At 39.4% G+C, this 26,551-nt stretch overlaps 1 protein-coding gene across 6 annotated transcripts in view; it reads left to right on the forward strand.

Annotated features, from left to right (window-relative positions):
* The window catches only part of LOC101152878 (protocadherin alpha-C2), a 214,820-nt gene that overhangs the window by 3,470 nt on the left and 184,799 nt on the right, over positions 1 to 26,551 (forward strand). The window contains exons 1-2 of one of the 6 annotated variants that reach the window (XM_004065278.4): positions 1,197 to 5,503; positions 6,969 to 7,142. The exons of 1 other annotated variant lie outside the window; for it this stretch is intronic. In XM_004065278.4, coding sequence (XP_004065326.4) covers positions 3,134 to 5,503; positions 6,969 to 7,073 — 2,475 coding nt within the window. In that variant the 5' untranslated portion in view covers positions 1,197 to 3,133 and the 3' untranslated portion in view covers positions 7,074 to 7,142. Of the gene's footprint in view, positions 1 to 1,196; positions 5,528 to 6,073; positions 11,512 to 19,239; positions 21,975 to 23,509; positions 26,182 to 26,551 lie in introns of those variants that run through there. 4 more of the 6 variants (XM_055389222.2, XM_019026989.4, XM_019026988.4 and 1 more) reach the window with 4 other exon arrangements.

Below are 26,551 nucleotides of genomic sequence, written 5' to 3' on the forward strand. Positions count from 1 at the left end.
AAGATTTCACACTGATAACATTTTTGAGTTATCAGGCAAAAATAGAGAATATTGAGAAAAGAGACCCTCTCAATTTTGTTTAATTTGAAAATATTAACATTTAAAAATCACACTGGGGTTTTTCAGGTGGTGGGACTTTTTCTTCATTTAAGTGGAGACTACCCAGTCTTTATGTTAATGGTTGATAAATCATCCTTTCAGTATCATTATCATTAGGCCAATGTGTGCAGGCCTCCCACTGCAGAGATTGACTACTTTTTTCTGGCATCTAATTCTATGCGTGGGAATACATTTTCCATTAATGTGAGCTCACTCAATTTTACCTGGAACCATCCATATTCCTAAGGAAATTGGAATTTTTCCAAAAGATGAGGCCTGGTCTTGGATGACTACATTTTCACTTGAAACATTTATTTTGGGTAATTATAACACTGAACTCGACAAGTAAATGTTACACTTGGAAAGAATTTTTTTAGCTTTTCCAACCAAAGGCAGATGTATTGCAATAAAATAAGTGTCTTAAACGGTCCTCTACTATTTAGTTCTTAGTTATTTGCTGTTTATTCTAAATATATATGCATATTGATAAATCATAGCACTTTGGGAGGCCGAGGCGGGTGGATCACGAGGTCAGGAGATCGAGACCATCCTGGCTAACACGGTGAAACCCCGTCTCTACTAAAAATACTAAAAATTGGCCGGGCGTGGTGGCGGGCGCCTGTAGTCCCAGCTACTCGGGAGGCTGAGGCAGGAGAATGGCGTGAACCCAGGAGGCGGAGCTTGCAGTGAGCCGAGATCGCGCCACTGCACTCCAGCCTGGGCGACAGAGCGAGACTCCGTCTCAAAAAAAAAAAAAAAAAGAAATAACTTCCACTAGTGATCTTACCTTTAGCCATTTCATAGTTAGGTCAGAATATCCATTTCCAAGTAATACTTGACCACTATGTTTCTACCATAGGTAAATGATAAGCTTCTAAAATTATATTCACATATGTCCAAATCTCCAGGAGTCACAATCTGTTGCTTTATAAGTTTTTTCAAAACATTCTTATTTACATTTTTTTCTTGGTTGTCTAAGTGACGTCTAGGTGGTGGTAGAAACTATTCACTGATACTTTATCTACAAAATGGCTCAATCTTCTAAACTCATAATTCCTTTAATATTACCTTTATCTCTTAATAATCAGTATGGAGTCTACTCTGCTATAAATTCTCATGTGACATTCCATTTTGCAATTAGTATAACTCTTAAAGTTACTGAAAAGTGCAGTATTACAATAAGTTGTCAAAGGCATCTCATTACTACGAAGTCCATGAAGTTTAAAAATTTTAAATTTATCTCTTATTTTCAAACTAGCTACCATCTTTAAAAATTCAGCAAAGTGGTAACTGGAATATTAATAGCTATAATTATTTCTTAGGTCCATGCTTTTCAGAAATAATTCTTAAATGTTTACTTACTTCTTCATAATATAGCACAATAGAATCATTTAGAAATTATGTAAGTTTGATATTAACAAATATCATTAACTTACATTTTTATTTATCTTGCTTGAAAAAGTTAATTCAAAATATTAATTTATTTATTCATGAAAACAACAATTGATAATTTATCCTATTCTAAATATGAATGATAAAATCTGAGTAAGTTGCAGTCCTGGCTTCCATTTCATGAATACATAGGAAACAAAAGCTGAAATGAAAACTTTTCCCCTAAATATTTAAATCACATGTTTGATTTCATTTTTAAATGGTCTGGGTATAAGCAAAAATTTGTACATTCTTTTATTTCTCTAAATTTGACCTCTTTCCATAAATTTTCTTTGCCCCACTTCCAAACGCCGAGAGAATTCATGCTTCTCATTGAATTCACAGAGATCTTTAGTATGTTTTATTGCTTAGTGTTAAATATGTTGAGTAAATACTGGCTTATGTTCCTAGGTTACTTTTCTCCCTTCACTGATTGGTTAAATAATCAATTCTTTCAAGTAACAACTTTTAAAAAAACTGGAATCTAGAAATTCATCAGGAGTGGAGATCATCAAAAACGTAATTATTTTATATTGTTAACATTTTAGTATATACAGGTAAATTCAAATACATAAAGAGTGTGGAAAAATTAAACCTAATATATTCTTAATTGATGTGATGTGAATGTAACAAATATACAAATCACATTCCCACAATAGGAATCAAATTTCCTGTTTGAATTTCTCTGTAAAGGACCGACTTCTGAAATCTTTATGTAAGTTACAGTCAAGACGGTTGATGAGGCTATAGTTCTTGAAAAAGGGGCATGGGAGGGAATTACAGACATTCTACAAATTTAAAAAACCATAAATGTACATATTTTTAAAAATTAACAGTTGCTGTAATAGCATAAAAGTAGATATATGTATGTTTTAATATATACAGCACACACACACTTTTAAATACTTCAACGTCTCAATGTTTTGATGATCATAAATCTGAAAGGATCTGATTTTTCTATAAAATGTAACTTGGGAGGTAAAGAGGTTAATGGTAAGTTGTCTTGAATCAGATTGAAATCCCATCGTACCAAGAGATAATATCGTTTTACTTAACCTCTATGTGTTTATAAAAAGCGAATAATATTAAAACTTATTTCAGAGGATTGTGATAATTTAACGGGATAATTCCATTAAGACAAATAGAAAAGTGGCTGTCACATGGGAAACATTTCCAATAGATGTCCACTGTTAAAACAGGAATCACAATATTTTAGTGTATGTCATGAATTAGCACAATTGATAGTAAATTAGTATAAAATTCTAAGGAAATATTTAGATAAAATATAAGGACTTTGAGGAGTGACCGAAGGATATTACAATTGAAACTAGAAATTTTGGGAAAGTTCAAACGACATACAAGGAAAAGAAGATATATTTACATATTTAATACTTACACATTTAGCCACATGATGTCGCTGTCCACCACAAGGTCTTTCTCCACAAAAGAAATAACAGCGTGCATTACGTATTCAGATACTGCTTTGCTTCATCCTCTCTAAAATTTAACACCGAGGAGTTTAAGAAATGAAGATAAGGAACTCGAATTATTTTTAAATTTTGGATCAATGTAAAGGCAATCTAATATTTGGAAAATACTTGCAATGTTGTTCTCCTGGCGAGAAGATCCTGGAGCCCAGTGCCTGCTGCTTTCTCTTCTGCTCCTCGCAGCCTCGGAGGTGGGGAGCGGCCAGCTCCACTACTCCGTCTCTGAGGAGGCCAAGCATGGCACCTTCGTGGGCCGCATCGCGCAGGACCTGGGGCTGGAGCTGGCGGAGCTGGTGCCGCGCCTGTTCCGGGTGGCGTCCAAAAGACACGGGGACCTTCTGGAGGTAAATCTGCAGAATGGCATTTTGTTTGTGAATTCTCGGATAGACCGCGAGGAACTGTGCGGGCGCAGCGCGGAGTGCAGCATCCACCTGGAGGTGATCGTGGACAGGCCGCTGCAGGTTTTCCATGTGGAGGTGGAAGTGAAGGACATTAATGACAACGCGCCAGTTTTTCCAATGGCTGTAAAGAATCTGTTTATTTCCGAATCCCGACAGCCTGGCTCTCGGTTTTCGCTAGAGGGCGCATCAGATGCAGATATCGGAACAAATTCGTTGCTGACTTACAGTCTTGATTCCACTGAATATTTTACCTTGGACGTTAAAAGAAATGATGAGGAAATTAAATCCCTTGGACTCGTGTTGAAAAAAAATTTAAATCGAGAGGACACTCCTAAGCATTATTTACTAATAACAGCAATTGATGGTGGGAAACCAGAGCTCACTGGCACGACTCAACTAAAGATCACTGTTTTAGATGTAAACGACAACGCCCCAGCGTTTGAGAGGACGATCTATAAAGTCAGATTATTCGAAAATGCACCAAATGGTACCCTAGTGGTGACCGTTAACGCCACCGATTTGGATGAAGGAGTAAATAAGGATATCGCGTATTCTTTCAATACGGACATGTCAGCAGATATTCTGTCAAAATTCCATTTAGATCCAGTTAATGGACAAATCAGTGTAAAGGGTAACATAGATTTCGAGGAAAGTAAGTCATATGAAATCCAGGTAGAAGCCACGGATAAAGGAAATCCCCCAATGTCAGATCACTGCACAGTTCTACTCGAAATTGTGGACATCAATGATAATGTGCCTGAGTTAGTTATTCAATCACTATCTTTACCTGTATTAGAAGACTCTCCACTTAGCACAGTCATCGCCCTGATCAGCGTGTCCGACCGCGACTCAGGAGTCAATGGACAGGTCACCTGCTCGCTGACGCCCCAAGTCCCCTTCAAGCTGGTGTCCACCTTCAAGAATTACTACTCATTGGTGCTGGACAGCCCTCTGGACCGCGAGAGCGTGTCGGCCTATGAGCTGGTGGTGACTGCTCGGGACGGGGGCTCGCCTTCACTGTGGGCCACGGCCAGCGTGTCCGTGGAGGTGGCCGACGTGAACGACAATGCGCCGGCATTCGCGCAGTCCGAGTACACGGTGTTCGTGAAGGAGAACAACCCGCCGGGCTGCCACATCTTCACGGTGTCTGCGCGGGACGCGGACGCGCAGGAGAACGCGCTGGTGTCCTACTCGCTGGTGGAACGGCGGGTGGGGGAGCGCGCGCTGTCGAGCTACGTGTCGGTACACGCGGAGAGCGGCAAGGTGTACGCGCTGCAGCCGCTGGACCACGAGGAGCTAGAGCTGCTGCAGTTCCAGGTGAGTGCGCGCGATGCGGGCGTGCCGCCTCTGGGCAGCAACGTGACGCTGCAGGTGTTCGTGCTGGACGAGAACGACAACGCGCCGGCACTGCTGACGCCTCGGGTGGGTGGCATCGGTGGCGCAGTGAGCGAGCTGGTGCCGCGGTCAGTGGGTGCGGGCCACGTGGTAGCGAAGGTGCGCGCAGTGGATGCAGACTCAGGCTACAACGCGTGGCTTTCGTATGAGCTGCAGCCTGGGACCGGCGGTGCGCGCATCCCGTTTCGCGTGGGGCTGTACACGGGAGAGATCAGCACGACCCGTGCCCTGGACGAGGTGGACGCCCCGCGCCATCGCCTACTGGTGCTGGTGAAGGACCACGGTGAACCCTCATTGACCGCCACGGCCACTGTGCTGGTGTCGCTGGTGGAGAGTGGCCAGGCACCCAAGGCCTCGTCCCAGGCGTCTGCTGGCGCCACGGGCCCGGAAGCTGCACTGGTGGATGTCAACGTGTACTTGATCGTCGCCATCTGCGCGGTGTCCAGTCTGTTGGTGCTCACACTGCTGCTATATACTGCTCTGCGGTGCTCCGCGCCGCCAACCGAAGGCGCCTGTGGGCCGGGCAAGCCCACGCTGGTGTGCTCCAGCGCGGTGGGGAGCTGGTCATACTCGCAGCAGAGGCAGCAGAGGGTGTGCTCTGGAGAGGGGTTGCCCAAGACGGACCTCATGGCTTTTAGCCCTAGCCTTCCTCCTTGTCCAATTAGCCGGGATAGAGAGGAGAAACAGGATGTGGACGTTGATCTCTCAGCCAAAGTGAGTAATTTTTATTTATTCTTTCCAAAATGTCTTTGTTTTTCATTCCTCAATGTTTCCACTCCTTTGGAAATACGTTAATAGTTAAGTATGAATTATGTGATTCATAATTAGACTTTTCCAGTTTTGTGGTTTTGTGGTTAAAACGCTAAGATTTTTGTTGCTAATTTTTGAACCAAATCAGCAGTAAGTTATGAGATCCACACTTGTAATTTTGTTTTGTTATTAGGTGCAGTAGTAGGATTATTTTATTGCTAAATGCCTGGGTATAAGACAAATATTTTTTCTTAGATGAATTGCATTATTTAGAGAATCTGACTTCGACTTGTTTTATACTTATCCCTATACAATGCTTCTTCAATATCTTTTGCCACTTTTCATTTGGACTTCCTACTACCTGTTAGTACGAATGTTACTTGCTCATTTTATGAGTTCACCTAATGCTTGTAACTCCCTATTGATTATGCTTTTCCACCTTCAGTTTCAAAAATTAGATCATTACACCTGTTGTCTTTTATGGAACCTCTTTTATTCTCTTATTCACTTGTTTGGAATCTCAGTCCTTATTTTTTACTTGAATATGATTCATTTTAGGCCTTGTGCTCTAATTTGGCAATACCGTTTACTGTTTCTTGATTTCCCAGTTTGGAAAAAAATCGAGAATAACAATTGCATTTAGAATTGCATCTTTGTTCATCTTTAGTTTATCACTACTTTATTTAATACTACTTTAATAATACTACTGTATTATATGTTAAAATTTATTACTAATAACTAAAATATCAATATGAAGTGAAAATTTAATAGTTCTGTAGTATATTTATATATTCATTTTAAAAGAATGTTTTAAATCTTGTTAAAAATAATTTTCAATCTGAACAATATCTTGAAAATAATTATGGTATCTAATTTTAAAACTATCCCTACTAGCAAAACTTTTTATTCATTAGTGTCTTTTGCATACCATACTAAGGATGCTAATATGAAATAAGTTTGATAAGCCAATGTTATAATGTTATTACTGGTTAACTTCTCTGAATAGCGTCCTGCCTATTAATGTGTGCCATGCAATAAGTAGAAAACTCCAAATAACCAGAACCAAATGCAATTGAAGGCAGACTTTTTTCTAATCACTACCCCTACATATTTGGTTATCTCCTCTAGCAATTAGTTGGACTCCCATTTAAGTTTCCCTACCACTGGAGAGAAATAGTAACCAACTGAAACCTGGTTAATACTCATTGACAGTGTGGGAGGTCTAACACGTAAAATAGACATTTTTCTTGACTCCTCTCCTTCCCCTCACTTCCATTTTCTTTATTTCCTTTTTTGGCACTATCCTTTGTTGCTCCCTTGTCCATGAAGTAGTAGCCATAGTGTGTCCATCTCAGGTCAGTATTTTAAAAATTTAGTTCCGTTATCAGCTTCTTGAATATAATAGAGTCAGCCAAAGTACTTGCCTTCCCAGATATGGAACTTCAATCTTCAAATCCAGCTTGCCTCTTTAAACTATTGTCTAACAAGACTCTTGGCAAAGACATTTTGAAGACTTTGGAATTTTCACTTCACAGAAGTATTGATGCTATGCCAAATAAATATTGAATAGCTACCAAATAAACATCGTTTTCTATTCTGCTGCATTCCCCATCTGTACATTAAAATACCTGGTAAATGAAAATATTACAAATGAAATGGGTGAAAATGGAATTCTTCCTCCTTTTTTCCAATGTGCTTGATGTCAATGATCATTTTGTAAAAATATAGTTTGGGTCCCCACATAGTGAAAGTACTCTGGTTTCTGTTTGATTCAGAAATTTGGTGGGTTTTTTGTTGTTGTTGTTTTGGTTTTTGTGTGTGTGTGTTTGTGTGAGTGTAGTTCTTCAATAGAGAGGGAGCGTAAAGCTATTTTCACTAGATTGATTTTTTGTTTAGACAAACAGGATGAAAATAACTTTATGAATATAGGAGGCAAGGAAAGTTTTTAAATGGCTACCATTATGTCTTTATATATTACATTTCTTTATGTAAGAAAATATATTGTGGTTTATTTATTGGGAAGTCTTCATTCCCCATTAATACCCACGATGATTCAAAGATCGTGATTGCCAAGAATTAGAATAAAAATTAAGCTAAAACCCAAGTTTTCAACATTGAACTTGAAATACATCTTAATTGGGGAAATGTCTAGAGACTTTTTTTGTATCTTTAGAAAATTATAGAGGCTGCTGAAACAGCACATTTTCCCAACTAGATATGCGATCACCTTAAATTAATGCATTTTATTAGGCAATGGAAGGAAACAAACATTTTCTGCGGGGTATTTATTTAGCAAATATTAGGTAAGTCACTCTGAGCTATTAAACAATTAAGATACAACTATTCCCTTTAAAATATATATTCCAAAAAAGGACACACATACTCAAATGCTTATAAGAGATAAATTAATGTAATAAATGGCCCACGCGATTCCACCCTGGTGCTGCAGTTTGTAAAAGAAGAAAAAATACCTGTTCAATTGGTTTGATCATGACATTCTTCATGGGTCAGGGAAGTTTTAAGTGGTTATAAAATGGGGGTAAATTGGCTTTAGAAGAGTTTAGAAATGATGTGGATTACTTATAGACAGGACAAAATGAACATGCTTGTTTATTTAAAATGCTATTGGAAGCAGGAAATATTCAGTTTGGCTAAAATATATAAGCACTATAGGAGAAAATAGAAGCTTAGGCACATTACATACTGGAGAACAAGCAAGTACTTATAAACTGTAAGAGTCAAAATGAGAATACCAGCGTTTCTCATGGGAGCAAATGAGTTCCAATGAATAAAATTATTTGGAATGCTTTTCCATGCAAGCTATTTGCTATAACTTCCTGCTTCCTTGCACTTTCAGCCCTGACATGACTCAAGGAAGACATCTAATTAAATGCTGATGGTCTTTGATCCTTTTATAAAACATCTGCAAATTTCCCTGTCAATAGCTTGTTCTTGGCACCAGAAGTTCCCTAGAGACCAGTCCCCTCAAGTCAACAACACCAGAAATACTAGGGTGAAGAGGGTGTTATCATTAATTAAAAAAAACCCTGGAATTCTTGGGAACACAGGAATCTGTAATGAATTTTTCTAATCAACAGTTTACAGTTACATGTTTACAAAGTGTATAGTTAGGTCTCTGTAATACTTAAAACCTGTGTTGAAAAAATTATTTCTACTGAAGTAAAAGTTGCCCCTATGGCGAAACTAAGGACCACACTCAATCATTCAGTGGTACAATGTGTACCACAGTAGTACAAAATGTATTCCTATTCTCTGAAACGACTGAAAGAATAAATAAAACCAAGTAGTTTATAGTAGAGTGTGTGGGGGTTTCCACAATTGCTACTTACGGTTTGGAGCCACATGATGTCGCTCTTTACCACAAAATACATGAGAGAAGGAGGAAGAAGGGAAAATTCCTTCTATTCTTACTGGAAGGAACCATAAGCACTCTTTGGAGTCTGAAATATGGAGGATGCAGCTGCACTTGACTGACCGATTAAAAGATTTCCCTTGACTTTGAGAAACGATATTTAATCAGAACAAAATACTGTGCACTAAAGATGGAGTTTTCCTGGGGAAGCGGCCAGGAATCCCGGCGTCTGCTGCTCTTACTTCTTCTCCTCGCAGCCTGGGAGGCAGGGAACGGTCAGCTCCACTACTCGGTCTCCGAGGAGGCCAAACACGGCACCTTCGTGGGCCGCATCGCGCAGGACCTGGGACTGGAGCTGGCGGAGCTGGTGCCGCGCCTGTTCCGGGTGGCGTCCAAGGGCCGCGGAGGCCTTCTGGAGGTAAATCTGCAGAATGGCATTTTGTTTGTGAATTCTCGGATCGACCGGGAGGAGCTGTGCCGGCGGAGCGCGGAGTGCAGCATCCACCTGGAGGTGATCGTGGACAGGCCGCTGCAGGTTTTCCATGTGGACGTGGAGGTGAGGGACATTAACGATAACCCGCCGGTGTTCCCAGCAACACAAAAGAACCTGTCCATCGCGGAGTCCAGGCCGCTTGACTCTCGGTTTCCACTAGAGGGCGCCTCGGATGCAGATATCGGGGAGAACGCCCTGCTCACTTACAGACTGAGCCCAAATGAATACTTTTCTCTGGAAAAACCATCTGATGACGAGCTGGTAAAAGGTCTTGGGCTTATATTACGGAAATCTTTAGACAGAGAAGAAGCTCCGGAGATTTTTTTAGTGCTCACAGCCACTGATGGAGGCAAACCCGAGTTGACTGGCACCGTTCAGTTACTCATCACAGTACTGGATGCCAATGACAATGCCCCAGCTTTTGACAGAACCATTTATAAGGTGAGATTACTAGAAAATGTTCCTAATGGAACATTGGTAATTAAACTTAACGCCTCAGATTTAGACGAAGGATTGAATGGGGACATTGTTTATTCATTCTCAAATGATATTTCGCCAAATGTGAAATCCAAGTTTCACATAGATCCAATTACTGGACAAATTATTGTAAAGGGATATATTGACTTTGAAGAAAGCAAATCCTATGAAATTATTGTAGAGGGCATTGATAAGGGACAGCTCCCACTTTCTGGCCATTGTAGAGTTATTGTGGAAGTAGAAGACAACAACGATAATGTCCCAGATTTGGAATTCAAGTCTTTATCACTTCCAATTAGAGAGGACGCTCCACTGGGTACAGTCATCGCCCTGATCAGCGTGTCCGACAAAGACATGGGTGTCAATGGGCTGGTCACCTGCTCCTTGACGTCCCACGTCCCCTTCAAGCTGGTGTCCACGTTCAAGAATTACTACTCGTTGGTGCTGGACAGTGCCCTGGACCGCGAGAGCATGTCAGCCTATGAGCTGGTGGTGACCGCGCGAGACGGGGGCTCGCCTTCGCTGTGGGCCACGGCCAGTGTTTCTGTGGAGGTGGCTGATGTGAACGACAACGCTCCGGCGTTCGCGCAGCCCGAGTACACAGTGTTCGTGAAGGAGAACAACCCGCCGGGCTGCCACATCTTCACGGTGTCTGCGCGGGACGCGGACGCGCAGGAGAACGCGCTGGTGTCCTACTCGCTGGTGGAGCGGCGGGTAGGGGAGCGCGCGCTGTCGAGCTACGTTTCGGTGCACGCGGAGAGCGGCAAGGTGTACGCGCTGCAGCCGCTGGACCACGAGGAGCTAGAGCTGCTGCAGTTTCAGGTGACCGCGCGCGATGCGGGCGTGCCGCCTCTGGGCAGCAACGTGACGCTGCAGGTGTTCGTGCTGGACGAGAACGACAACGCGCCAGCACTGCTAGCGCCTCGGGCGGGTGGCACTGGTGGCGCAGTGAGCGAGCTGGTGCCATGGTCGGTGGGTGTGGGCCACGTGGTGGCAAAGGTGCGCGCGGTGGATGTTGACTCGGGCTACAACGCGTGGCTTTCGTACGAGCTGCAGCCGGGGACTGGTGGCGCGCGCATCCCGTTCCGCGTGGGGCTGTACACTGGCGAGATCAGCACAACGCGTGCCCTGGACGAAACGGACGCTCCGCGCCACCGCCTACTGGTACTGGTGAAGGACCACGGCGAGCCCGCGCTGACGGCTACGGCCACTGTGCTGGTGTCACTTGTGGAGAGTGGACAGGCGCCAAAGGCCTCCTCACGGGCGTTGGCGGGCTCTGTGGGTCCCGATGCTGCGCTGGTGGATGTCAACGTATACCTGATCATTGCCATCTGCGCGGTGTCCAGCCTTTTGGTGCTCACGCTGCTGCTGTACACCGCGCTGCGGTGCTCTGCGCCGCCCACCGAGGGCGCGTGCGCTCCGGGCAAGCCCACGCTGGTGTGCTCCAGCGCGGTGGGGAGCTGGTCATACTCGCAGCAGAGGAGGCCGAGGGTGTGCTCTGGTGAGGGCCCACCCAAGACCGACCTCATGGCCTTCAGCCCCAGTTTACCTGACTCTAGGGACAGAGAAGATCAGCTGCAGACAACTGAGGAATCCTTTGCAAAGGTTAGTGTATAACATCCTTTTGTTTAATTTTCGTATTGTTTTTCTCTATCAACTTCTTCGTAAATTTATTTCTAAGAGTCAAATTTCCCTGGGTTAAAATTTTACCTCTTTTTACATATCCATTTTAACTAAAGTCTTTTGGAATTATAGGACATCAGAGCAATATATATTGCCTTCCTTCATTTTATGCTGCATTATTCAATGCATATTAACAGAACTGTAATTTCTAGTAAATTTTCACTATATTCACCCTCTTTGTTTTTGGTAATAATCAACATTTTAGAAAACATTTTACTATTATTTAACCTATTACACATAAATAAATGTGCACAGGCTGAAATAATAAAGCTCCATAAATTGTATGAAAGTGAAAAGCTCCGTTGCCTCCATCGCTGAAGCCCCTCGCATGCACCTGCCAAATTACTTCCCTTATTTTTCCTCCAGTGTAAACGCACATTTGCCTTTTATAACTGTTTGTTCTGGGCCTGTTTTGGGAACGTTATCTAATTGGACTTGCACAACATGTATTGTCTGTGCATTTGTGTGTTATTTGTATTTATCACTCATTGTTCATGAAATTATCCATGTTGTTACATGCAGTTGTAGTTCATTTAATTCTGTTTCTAGTACTATTTCATAAATATACTATACATTATTTATTCTACTGTTCAGGAATTTGCATTGTGCCTCAATGTCTATTTCAAATAATGCCATCATAAATACATTGTACATTTCTTTGATGCCCATGTACACAGATTTCTCTCAGGTTTTTGCCTAAGAGTTGTGTTTGTGGGTCACAGAATATGTGTGTATCTTTGTCTTTTGTAGCTAACACCAACCAATTTTCCAAGATGTTTTTACCTATTTACATTCCTAGTAGTGCATAAGGCTTTCTGCTGGGCCACATCATCTCTACATTTGTCAGGTTATTTTCATGTTAGCCATTTTACTGGGTGACTTTTGTAATCTCATTTTGAAATTATTTTATATTTAAATGAAGTTGAGTACCTTTCTATTTTATTTTGGCAATTTTTATACCTTATTTTGTGCAATAGCTGTTCAAATCTCCTATTTCTCTAGTCTGTTATTTTTCTTTTCTTTTTTCTCTTCTTTTTTGCTTTCATAGAACTTTATTTATTTCCTTATCTTGTTTTTATTACTTAAACAAATCTTGTATTCTGAATATAACTCCTTTTTTTAGTAGTTTTCAACCTCATGGCTAGTTTTTAATTCTTTTTTGTCTTTTGGTGAATAGAAAGTCATAATTTTGATTAAACTCAATTTATCAATTTTTGCTTCTGATCCTATTTCACAAAGATAATTTTCTGTGGTATCTTTTATTTCATTGTTTACATTACATCTACAATCCATTTGGAATATACATATTTTTATCATTGTTGTGAGGTAGGGGTCAAGATTTATTTTTATTTCTTCTTATTATTATTTTTATTATACTTTAAGTTCTAGGATACATGTGCACAACGTGCAGGTTTGTTACATAGGTATACATGTGTGCCATGTTCGTTTGCTACACCCATCAACTCATCATTTACATTAGGTATTTCTCCTAATGCTATCCCTCCCCCAATCCCCCACACCTCAACAGGCCCCAGTGTGTGATGTTCCCCACCCTGTGTCCAAGTGTTCTCATTGTTCAATTCCCACCTATGAGTGAGAACATGCAGTGTTTGGTTTTCTGTGCTTGTGATAGTTTGCTCAGAATGATGGTTTCCAGCTTCATCCATGTCTCTACAAAGGACATGAACTCACCCTTTTTTATGGCTGCATAGTCTTCCATGGTGTATATGTATCACATTTTCTTAATCCAGTCTATCATTGATGGACATTTGGGTTGGTTCCAAGTCTTTGCTATTGTGACATTTGGGTTGGTTCCAAGTCTTTGCTATAGTGTCGCAATAAACATACATGTGCATGTGTCTTTGTAGTAGCATGATTTATAATCCTTTGGATATATACCCAGTAATGGGTGAAATGGTATTTCTAGTTCCAGATCCTTGAGGAATCACCACACTGTCTTCCACAATGGTTGAACTAGTTTACACTCCCACCAACGGTGTAAAAGTGTTACTATTTCTCCACATCCTCTCCAGCATGTGTTGTTTCCTGACTTTTTAATGATTGCCATTCTAACTGGTGTGAGATGGTATCTCATTGTGGTTTTGATTTGCATTTCTCTGATGACCAGTGATGATGGGCATTTTTTCGTGTGTCTGTTGGCTGCATAAATGTCTTCTTTTGAGAAGTGTCTGTTCATATCCTTTGCCCACTTTTTGATAGGGTTATTTGTTTTTTTCTTGTAAATGTGTTTAAGTTCTTTGTAGATTCTGGATATTAGCCCTTTGTCAGATGAGTAGATTGCAAAAATTTTCTCCCATTCTGTAGGTTGCCTGTTCACTCTGATTGTAGTTTCTTTTGAAGATTTATTTTTTACTACCATTTTTTTGTTGGACTTTTAAAATGAGTTTGGAAGTGTTCCGTCTCCTTCAATTTTTTTTTTGGAAGAGTTTGAAAACAATTATCATTGATTCTTCTTTAAAAGTTTGGTAGAATTCTCCAGGAAAGATATCTGGTTTTGGGCTTTTGTTGTTGTTGTTGTTGTTGTTGTTGTTGTTGTTGTTGTTGTTAGGAGGTTTGGATTACTGATTCAATCTCCTTACTAGTTACAGCTTTGTTTAGATTTTTTATTGCTTCATGATTATGTCTTGGTAGTTTGTATGTTTCTAGGAATTAATCAATTTCTTCTAGGTTATTGAATTTTTTGGTATATGATTTTAATAGCCTCTTATAATTGTGGCGTCAGGTGTAATGCCACCTCTTTTGTTTCTGACTTCCAGTCTTTTTGTTTTTTCTTAGTCTAGCTAAGGGGCTTGTCAGTTTTGTTGTTTTTTCAAAAAATCAACTGTTTAAAAACTTAATTTAAACTTTTTTTCATTTATTTTTTCTCTAATCTTTATTGTAGTATTTCCTCCCTTTGCTTTGGGCTTCCTCATTTGTCCTTTTTTTCTAGTTCCTTGAGTTGTTAAGTTTTTTATTTGAGATCTTTCTTCTTTCTTCATTTTTAGTGTAGGCATTTACAACTCCCTTCTTTGTTTTTGTTTTCATGTTTAAGAGACAAGGTCTCGCTATGATGTACAGAGGCACGATCATAGCTCCCTGCAAGTGATCCTTGTGCCTTGGCTTCCCAAAGCACTGGGATTACAGGCGTGAGCCACTGAGCTTGCCCAGCTTAATATTCCTTCTTAGTACTGCTTTTGTTGTATCCTGTAAGTTTTTATTGTGTTGTGTTTTCATTTTTGTTTATCTTAACATATTTTCTAATTTATCTTTTGATTTCCCCTTTCATTCAAATGAAATTTTGAACAGAATTTCGTTCAAAATTCTGTTGTTTAATTTCTACATATTTGCAGGTTTTCCAGTTTTAATTCCAGTGTTGATTTCTAGTTTTATTCCACTGTGGTCAGAAAAGATATTTAGTAGGATTTCAACCTTCTTGAATTTGTTAAGACTTGTTTTGTGACCTGACGTGTGATTTATCCTGGAAAACGCTCTGAGTGTGCTTGAGAAGACTGTATATTTGCTGCTGTTGGGTGGAATTTTCTGTATGTATCTGTCAGTTCCATTTCAGCTATAGTGTTGTTCAAGTCCTCTGCTTTCTTGCTGATTTTCTGTCTGAATGTTCTATTCCTTATTGAAAGTAGGATACCAAAATCTCCTACTACAGTCATATCACTTAATGATGGAGATACATTCTGAGAATTGTATCATTCTGAGATTTCATCACTGTGCAAACATGAGAGTGTACTTACATATTTACACAAACCTAGATAGTATAGCCTACTACAGACCTAGGTTACATGATCTATTGCTTCTAGGCTACAAACCTGTACATATGTTAACTGTACTGAATACTATAGGGAATTGTAACACAATGGTAAGTGTTTGTATACCTAAATATATCTAAACATCTAAAAGGTACAGTAAAAACATTGTATAGATTTTTAAAATGGTACACCTGAATAGGGTACTTACCCTATGAATGGAGACTGCAGGGCTGGAAATTTATCTGCGTGAGTCAACGAGTGAATGGTGAGTGAATGTGAAGGCCCAGGACATTACTGTGCACTAATGTAGAATTTAAAGCACTATACATTTAGGCTACACTCAATTTATCAAAAAATTTTCTTTTTACAGGCTGGTCATGGTGGCTCATGCCTGTAATCCCAGCACTTTGGGAGGCTGAGGAAGGAGGATCACTTACGCCCAGGAGTTCAAGACCAGCCTGGGCAATATAGTGAGACCCTGTCTCTAGAAAATAATTTTTAAAAATTAGCTAGGTGTGGTGACACACACTTGTAGTTCCAGCTACTCAGGAGGCTGAAGTGGGAGGATCCTTGAGTTGAGGAGGTCAAGGCTACAGTGAGCCATGGTCGTGCCACTGCACTCCAGCCTGAGCAACAGAGTGAGACTCTGTCTCAATTTTTTTTCTTTCTTCAGTAATAAATTAACCTTAGCTTACCGTAACTTTTTAACTTTGTAAACTTAAATTTTTTAACCTTTTGACTCTTTTGTAATAACACTTAGCTTAAAACACAAACACATTGTACAGCTGTACAAAAATATTTTCTCTTTATATCCTTATTTTACAAGTTTTTTTGACTTTTAATTTTTTTATTTTTTTCACTTTTACTTAGTGTTTTTTTTTTTTGTTGTTAAAAATGAAGATATAAACACCCATACTAGCCTAGGACTGTATTGGGTCAGGATCATCAATATCATTGTCTTCCACCTCCATATCTTGTCCCACTGGAAGGTCTTCTGGGGCAATTACACATGTGATGCTATCATCTCCTATGATAACAATATCTTCTAGTGGAATACTTCCCAAAAGACTTTCCTGAGGCTGTTTTGTGGTGAACTTTTTTCTTTTTTTTTTTTGAGTTAATGTATTTTTTATAAGTAGAAAGAGTACACTGTAAAATACCACTAAAAAGTATAGTAAATACATAAAGCAGTAACATTTACTATCTGTATCAAGTATTATGTACTGTAAATTACTGTACATAATTGTATGTGCTATCTTGTACTTTTATGTAACTGGTAGTGCAATAGGTTTGTTTACACCAACATCACCACAAACATGTGAGTAATGTGCTACAACATTATGACTGCTACATCATCACTAGGTGATAGGAATTTTTCAGCTCCATTATAATCTTATGGGACTACTCTTGTACATGTGGTCTGTTATTGGTTGAAACGTTGTTATACAACACTTGACTTTATTGTATTGCTATCTATTTCTCCATTTCTGTGAATGTTTGCCTCATATATTTAGGTGTTTTAATGTTGGGTGCATATGTATTTATAATTGCTATGTCCTTCTGGTGAATTGACTTTTATCATTATATAATGTCCTTCTTTGTCTCTTATGACACTTTTTGACTTAAAGACTATTTTGTGTGATGTAGCTGTTTCCACATTTGCACTCTTTTGGTTACAATTTGCATGAAAATTTTTTAATATCCTTTAACTTTCAGCCTATCCAGGTCTTTAAATCTAAAGCAAATCTCTTGTAGTTAGCATATAATTGGGTCTTTAAAAAAATCAATTCAGCCACTTTATATCTTTTGACTGGGGGAGTTTATCCCATTTTTATTTAAAGTAATTATTGATAGGGCATAACTTACTGTTGCCTCTTTGTTAATTGTTGTTTGCTGCTTGTAGACTTTTTGCTCCTCTTTCCTTCTCTTACTGTCTTCCTTTGTGTTTTATTGAGATTTGTAATGCTATGTTTTTGTTCCTTTCCTGTTTTCTTTTGTATATCTTCCATAGGTATTTTCTTTGTGGTTACCATGGGGCTTACATTTTAAAACTCTTATAAAAATGTATTTTAAACTGATAGCATCTTTACTACAATCACAAAACAAAACTCATTATGTTTACTTCTCCCCTACCCAAATTTTATGTTATTGATGTCATAAATACATCTTTTTATATTGTGTATACATTAACATTATTTTATAGTTAGTTTTTCTGTACTTTTGTCTTTTAATCAGATTTTAAAATATCAGATTTTAAAGTGACTTTTGTACCATTACAGTATTATAGTATTCTGTTTTTATCTATATATTTATCTTTACTAGTGAGCTTTATACTTTAATAAAATACCTATGTATTTCTGTTTAGCATCCGCTAATTTTGATTCAAAAGGCCCCCTCTTAACATTTCTTGTAAGGCAAGTCTAATTGTGATCACCTTCAGCTTTTGTTTAACTGGGAAGGTCTTTATCTCTTTTTCATTTTTGAAGACAAACTTTGGTGGATTTGGTATTCTTGGTTGGCAGTTCTTTTTCTTTTCAGCACTTTCAGTATAACATCTCACCCCTTTCTGGAGGGCAAGGTTTCTACTGAGAAATCTACTAGTAGAGTTAGGGGTGTTCTCTTATACGTGATGAGGCATTTTTCTTTTGCTGTTTTCTAAATTCTTAACATTTCTTGGATCTTGATGTCCATTTCCTTCCTCATATTTGGGAAGTTTTCAGATGTAATTTTAAAAAATAAGCTGTCTGTCCTTTTCTCTTATGGCTTCTTCTTTTGAAACTGTCATAATGAGTAGAGCAGCCTGCTCGAGGATGTCCTATCAATTTCTTAGGCTTTCTTTACTCTCTTTCATTTCTTGTTCTTTTTGCTACTCTGTCTGGATAATTTCAAATGATGTGTCCTTGAGTTCACTGACTCATTCTTCTACTTGATTAAGTCTGCTGTTGAACATGTCTGTAAAATTTTCAGTTCAATTATTGTATTCTTCAGTTCCAAAATTTCTGTTTAGTTCTTTTGAATATTTTCTATCTGCTGAAATTCTGATTCTGCTTATGCATTATTTTCCTGAGCTCACTGAACATCTTTATGACAATTATTTTGAATACTTTGTCAAGTAATTCACATAGCTCTATTTCTTTAGGTTTGGTTTCTGGAGGTGTGTGTTTGTGTATGTGTGTGTGTGTGTGGGCACGCACTATTTGATTGGGCCATGTTTCCTGTTTTCTCATATTCCTTATTACTTTGTGTTGATATCTATACATTTCAAAAAAACAAAAAACAACAACACACCAGCTACCTCTCCCAATCTTTATGGACTGGATTTGTACATGGAAAGATCTTTACTAATCAGGCTGGCTAGAGATTCTAGGGACCTCTCAAACCTTTTCTGTGGATGCATCTTCTATGGACTTGTGTGTGTAATTCCTAATTAGAGGGATCTGCCAGCTTTTTTTTTTTTTTAAGACGCTCTAATCTTTTTCCCTCTGTGGTGTCTGTGTGCTGTACTGTGGGCCCTCTGGAGCAGCAGTATTCACTCAGCTCTTTTAGGTTCTGAGAAGCCCTCAGTTGTAGATTCTGCTGAATCCTATCAGTGCCTGGAGTCAAGTGAGACAGAAACTTGGACTGCCCACTAAAATTCAGGAACTTTGGATGCATTTTACTCTCTCTTTCCCTCATGAGAGAGAGAGTGCTGAGCTGAGTTGCGCTCTGTGTGCTGTATCACAGGTCCTGAGGAGCATCAGCCCGCCACCCAGCTCTTTATTATTCTGAGCTGCCCTCAGGAATTTAGAATATGCCAGGTTCCATCAGTGCTCTGAGATATGCAAGACAGCTCCCCTGAAAAGTCAGAACACTGAATGCATGCTTTACTTTCTCTTTCCCTTCTCAGGGAGAAGATAGGAGCTGGGAATTTCCCCCTGTTTGAATGGAACTGTGCTGCTGGATGGGACTATAGGGAAAGTGCCCCAGAAAAGTGCCCAGCTAGTTTTACACTTGCTTGGAGCCCAGGACCCTCTTAACTGGTTTCGGCACTTATCACCATGGGAATTGGTCCTTGTATTGTTGTTGAGTTGGTATACCTGTGGAGGGTCTGGGGATTCCTATAACAGCATCTTGCTGATGTCACTACCTCTGTTATCTTTTTAAGCTATATATGCTTTTACAAATTATTTTACTGATTTCCTCTTTGACTTCCTCTTTTGTTGATTATAACACAGATCCTTGACTTATTACCTCAATTAAATCAATAATTTTAATACTTCCAGGCAACGCTAAGACCTTGAATCATTATACCATTTACTTGTACCCTACTTTTTGTTACTGATATGCCTTTCAATTATTTATATGTTCTAGACACACAGTACATTATTATCATTGTTTTGTTAACACCTATATGTGTTTCTTTCTGGGATCAGTTTCCTTCTGAAGAAATTAACATTTCCTTTAGTGTGGCCTGCTGGTAAAGAAACCTTTAAGTTTTTATATATCTGGAAATGTCTTAATTTTACTATCACTTTTGAGAAACAGTTTTGGGTATTGAATGAAAGTTATTTTTGCCAGTACTTTTAAGATGACATTCCATGGTCTTCTTTTGAGATGATGGCTGTCAAGTTTATTGTTCAATTAGTGTGTCTTTTTTTCTGTCTAGCTACTTTGTATACTTACTCTGTTTTTCATTTTTAACAGCTTTACTATCATGTGCCCAGTGTTAATTTGCTTTGTTTTTAATCTTGCTTGCAGTTTTCAAAGCTTCTTATATCTGTGGGTTGATAATATTTTATCAGTTTAAGAGAAGATTTAGCAGTATGCCTTCAAATATGGCTTCTACTTCATATTTTCTCTTATATTCTTCTGTGACTATAAGTACATGTATGTTAAATCTTTTCACCATATCCCTTGTCTTTTATATGCCATTTCTGTTTTTAAATCACTTTTTCTCTTTGTTTCATAATCCGTGTTTTATTCTGACCCATCGTTTACTTTAGGAATTTTATCTTGTTATTCTAGGCCACTGTCAAAGTCATTGATTGAATTCTTAACTTCAATCATGGCATTTTTCCGTTTTAGAATTTTATTTTCCTTTTTAAAAATATATTTCTAACTTGGGTACTGGCTAATGTCAAAAGAAACTTTCCTCCCACAAAGTTTTCACTCACTTGATCTTGGATTTTAAAATTAGATATAACCTGAGAGATTATCATTTTTCTCCATTTAATAATGAATCAGGCCAGGCATGGTGGCTCATGCCTATAATCCCAACACTTGTGCGGGCCATGACAGGAGGATTGCTTGAGCCCAGGAGTTCAAGATGAGCCTGAGCAATATAGGGAGACTCCATCTTTACCAAAAATGAAAAAAATTAGCTAGATGTGGTGGTGCACACCTGTGGTCCCAGCTACTTGGGAGGCTGAAGTTGGAGGATGGCTTGAGCCTGAGGCTGCAATGAACTTTGACTGTACCACTGCACTCCAGCCTCGGTCAGAGTGAGACTCTTTGTCACCCAGTTGTATAGAATCAACTATAGGTAGAGGCATAAAAAAGATGCCTGAGATTGCATCTCTTGAATTTAGCTTCATTGTCCCTTTCTATTAAGTGAGATTATTTGACATTAATGAACACAATATAATTGCCTAAAAATGACTAATTTAATTTTTCACTATCTCAGGGATATATTAGAACTATTCTCATATTTTCTATCCAAAGAGGATATATAATATGGATATTTTAGCACACTCCCTTATAGGGCAGTTATACCTTCCTCTGTGACTCATTATACAGGCAGCGCTAAGATGTGTATTATATGCGCATGGTATCCTTTCTTACTATCCTTATAATAGAATAAATTAATTTTTATACAGAATTAATTTTTGAAGAATCAAATGACATATGTGCATAAATTATTTATACATTTTTATACAATTGCTTCAACATTTCCTCTTCTCTGCAATCTGGTATATCTATATAATTTCTACAGATAAGAGAAGAAAAATATAGCTTATTAAAATTTTATTCTGGGTTTTGTAAGGAATAAAGGACATTTATACCCTTATGAAGATTAAATTTGCTTGTGTTAGTATATTTCTAAAGGCTTTTAGTGAATTAAATGGAGACACTTTAATATACTACACAGTTTTAAATCTAAATTTTTTTCTCAAGGAAGAAGTTCTGTTTACACAATGATGCTTAAACATGACTGAAATATCTAAAGGAGAGGTTAACTGGATCAGTCAAGAAAATAATCTGTAATATTTGATTGAAGAAAATAGCTTAGAAGAAGATTTTTTTAAATGTTCTTTTCCTGTGGAGTCTCCCATGAAATTCAGATTGGATAATCTATAGTTACTGAGAAAGGAATATTCAAAATAAGAGTTGATCACTGTAGCACAAATGCAAGTGATAATTTAAAAAGTAAATATAATTTAACAGATATGAAAGTGAATCAAAAGTCAAGAGTCTTGTTTCCTCCTGAAATATCTATATAAGTACATGAGATATTTTTTCCAGACTGAGAGGAGCATGTGAACTGATATTGTTGATGACTTTTTCTCCATTGAGTATATCTTTTAAAATACTCAGTATTTATCATAATACTCTGCAGATTACAATGTACACATTGTTAATACTACGTTGTTAATTTGCCTTTTAAATACTTAATATTTACTTTTTTCAAAGGTTATCTTTGTGTATTTTGTATAAAATTCTACTATAATTTATTCCATAGCTTTGTAGTTTTACATTATTTACTGTTATATAATAGAAAGTGGCTAACATCAGCTAACGCTGTTTTCTAAATATTTGTTATCATTTTCTTATGTTTTTAACCATTGTGTATTAAAATATTTCAAAATTATCAGTATGAAAACTATTAGGCAAATAGTCTGGGAAATTGATTTGTGTTTCAACGATCCAAATATTAGTGAAAAGTCATGATAATAGAGATAGTAAAAATCTTATAAGGGAACTGGTAAATAGATCTTTAAAGATTGTATCAGAAACAATTCTGTGACAATATCTTGTTTCTTTACAAGTTTGAATTCCAGAAATCAAGTGAATTTCCACTGACTTTGCATTTTCTGGTAATTTCTTTTTTCTTATCAAGCTATATTTTAAATGTAAAAGTATCCAACAATAGAATTGCTAATCTCTTGGTCCCTCTTGTCTTCACAGGTAAGGGATATTTTGTAATATTTAAGGAATTTTATGGAGTATATATACAAGCAGAATGTTAGCTATTTCTTCAATAGAAAACTTGGTGATATTTTCTTTTGCCCATATTTATTAAGTGAAGTTTACTAAATTTTCTAGGTCGTGTTCAAATCATACCATCCAGTAAACAGTTGGGAGATTAAAAAGTAATTAAACTAATATAAAGATAGCCTGGTTAATAAAATGATATTCTTTTCAACATGATTATATTTACTGGAACCTAAACATTTTGTGAAATAGTATGTCATATAGACAATATTAGGATTTTGACTTGTTATGTAAGTACAAAGGTATGTATTTTACAATTTTTAATAATTGCTTTATCAGTAATAGCAACGTGAAGAAATGCTATCTAGATGCTTCTAATTTGAAAATAGTGCAAAGACGTTTACCAAAGTCGTTCTATTATGCTTTTGATTTCTAGAAAGCTGAAATATCCCCATTACAGTTTTTGAGTCAATACAAAAAGTAGATAGGTGTTATAGATAAAGAAATAGGTTTTCATCGATTTGAAAATTAGACCTCCGAGAAGAAACTCAGGTAAGAATGCCATTAAAATAGTTTTAGTTGTTTTTGAAAATAACATCAACAAAATGTCACTATTAAACAGTGAAATTGGAATAAAAATTTGTTTTATGAGTAACACGGAGATAGCATACAAACATTCCATTGACTAATACAGAAAAAACTCAAAAGTTTTAATTAGATATGTTTAAATAGAGATGAGAAAAGTCAAAACCTTAACCCTTAAAAGTTATTTTTATCAGTTTGGAAATATATAAACTCCTCCCTATGTAAAATACACCAGCACAAATTTCTCTAGTAAGGATTGGGGTTTCATGACTTTAGATGTATTTTTCTGTAATATTTTAATGATGCACTTATATTGACGCATTTTAAGATAGAGTTTAATGATATATTTTGACTAGAGATAAGTGATTTAAAGAATGATAGAATCATGTCATTGAAAGTGAGAATACTTGAGAAATATTGACGAATATAAGCTAAATAAAGCAAAACAAAATAAAACACTTACCCTTTCATCCACATGATGTCGCTGGACACCGGAAGGTTTTTCTCCCTTCCCAGCCTCAAAGGAATACAGTGAGTAGATTTTCCTTAGACAGAAAGGAAAAGAACCTTCCATTTTTGTCTGTGCCAAGAAGCTCAGAAAGGTGATAATATAAAAAATATATAGTTAATTGGGAATTGAATTTACAAAATACATCGTGTGGTGATGCAATAGAGAGCTCATAATTGGAACGAGGTTGAGATGGTATATTCCCGGAGAGGAAGTCTGGGATCCCGGCTCCTGCTGCTCTGGCTTCTCCTCGCCTACTGGAAGGCAGGGAGCGGCCAGCTCCGCTACTCGATCCCGGAGGAAGCCAAACACGGAACCTTCGTTGGCCGCATCGCGCAGGACCTAGGGCTGGAGCTGGCGGAGCTGGTGCCGCGCCTGTTCCGGGTGGCGTCCAAGGGCCGCGGGGACCTTCTGGAGGTAAATCTGCAGAATGGCATTTTGTTTGTGAATTCTCGGATCGACCGGGAGGAGCTGTGCCGGCGGAGGGCGGAGTGCAGCATCCACCTGGAGGTGATCGTGGACAGGCCGCTGCAGGTTTTCCATGTGGAGGTGGCAGTGAAGGACATCAATGACAATCCGCCCAGGTTCTCCAGACAAGAACAAAGATTATTCATTTTAGAGTCAAGAATGCCAGATTCGCGGTTTCCGCTAGAGGGCGCGTCGGATTTGGATATTGGAGCAAATGCACAATTGAGATACAGGTTAAATCCAAACGAATATTTTGACTTAGATGTTAAAACAAATGAAGAAGAAACGAACTTTTTAGAGCTGGTTTTGAGGAAATCCTTAGATAGAGAAGAAACACAAGAACACCGTTTATTAGTGATTGCAACTGATGGAGGAAAACCCGAACTAACAGGTACAGTTCAGTTGTTGATCAATGTATTGGATGCTAATGATAACGCCCCAGAATTTGATAAATCCATTTATAATGTCAGATTGTTGGAAAATGCACCAAGTGGGACATTAGTTATTAAACTGAACGCCTCAGATGCAGATGAGGGCATCAATAAGGAAATAGTGTATTTCTTTAGTAATCTTGTTCTTGACGATGTAAAGTCCAAATTTATAATTAATTCTAATACTGGTGAAATAAAAGTTAACGGGGAACTGGATTATGAAGACTGTAACTCATATGAAATTAATATTGATGCCATGGATAAAAGTACATTCCCATTATCAGGACACTGTAAAGTAGTAGTGAAACTCCTGGATGTGAATGATAATACCCCAGAGATGGCCATAACCACCCTTTTCCTGCCTGTCAAAGAGGACGCTCCACTCAGCACGGTCATTGCTCTGATCACCGTGTCTGACCGTGACTCAGGTGCCAACGGGCAGGTGACCTGCTCCCTAATGCCCCACGTTCCCTTCAAGCTGGTGTCCACCTTCAAGAATTACTACTCGTTGGTGCTGGACAGCGCCCTGGACCGCGAGAGCGTGTCGGTCTATGAGCTGGTGGTGACCGCGCGGGACGGGGGCTCGCCTTCGCTGTGGGCCACCGCCAGCGTGTCTGTGGAAGTGGCCGACGTGAACGACAACGCTCCGGCGTTCGCGCAGCCCCAGTATACCGTGTTCGTGAAGGAGAACAACCCGCCAGGCTGCCACATCTTCACGGTGTCTGCGCGGGACGCGGACGCGCAGGAGAACGCCCTGGTGTCCTACTCGCTGGTGGAGCGGCGGGTGGGCGAGCGCCCGCTGTCGAGTTACGTTTCGGTGCACGCGGAGAGCGGCAAGGTGTATGCGCTGCAGCCCCTGGACCACGAGGAAGTGGAGCTGCTGCAGTTCCAGGTGAGCGCGCGCGATGCGGGCGTGCCGCCTCTGGGCAGCAACGTGACGCTGCAGGTGTTCGTGCTGGACGAGAACGACAACGCGCCGACGCTGCTGGCGCCTCGAGTGGGTGGCACCGGCGGCGCAGTGAGCGAGCTGGTGCCGAGGTCAGTGGGTGCGGGCCACGTGGTGGCGAAGGTGCGCGCAGTGGACCCTGATTCGGGCTACAACGCTTGGCTTTCGTATGAGCTGCAGCCAGCGCCTGGCAGTGCGCGCATCCCGTTCCGCGTGGGGCTGTACACAGGCGAGATCAGCACAACACGCTCTCTGGATGAGACCGAAGCACCGCGCCACCGCCTTCTGGTGCTGGTGAAGGACCATGGAGAGCCCCCGCTGACAGCCACAGCCACAGTGCTGGTGTCGCTGGTGGAAAGTGGCCAGGCGCCGAAGGCCTCATCGCGGGCGTCGGCGGGCGCTGTGGGTCCCGAGGCTGCCCTGGTGGATGTCAACATGTACCTGATCATCGCCATCTGTGCGGTGTCCAGCCTGCTGGTACTCACGCTGCTGCTGTACACCGCGCTGCGGTGCTCGGCGCAGCCCACCGAGGCCGTGTGCACACGGGGCAAGCCCACTCTGGTGTGCTCCAGCGCGGTGGGGAGCTGGTCGTACTCGCAGCAGAGGAGACAGAGGGTGTGCTCTGGGGAAGCTCCACCCAAAACAGACCTCATGGCCTTCAGTCCAAGCCTTCCTCAGGGTCCCACCTCTACAGACAACGTGAGTTTTCTAATATTAACATCCATCTTTCCCTCCCAATTTTCAAATATTAAATGTCACATTCACCCACTTTTTTTGTATTTAAAAATTATGTCTTAGTACATAAATATTGTGGTACACAATTATTGCACTAATTCATGTATTATATGCTTTTTATGAGGCTTTTCTGTTGGGGTAATAGATTCATCAGCTTTCTGTGATATTAAGTATTTTTAAAATAATATTTTATATTAGCATTTGAATTTTGCATCTCTAAAAATGTAGGATAATAATTGTAAGACATAGTTTGGAGTCATTCTCAAAGTCTCAGTTTATGACTACATGAAAACTTATTTTGTTTTATTGTTATTTTTTAGAGACCCTTTGTTGC

This window comes from Gorilla gorilla, chromosome 4, assembly GCF_029281585.2.
Source record: "Gorilla gorilla gorilla isolate KB3781 chromosome 4, NHGRI_mGorGor1-v2.1_pri, whole genome shotgun sequence".
NCBI classification, from domain to species: domain Eukaryota; kingdom Metazoa; phylum Chordata; class Mammalia; order Primates; family Hominidae; genus Gorilla; species Gorilla gorilla.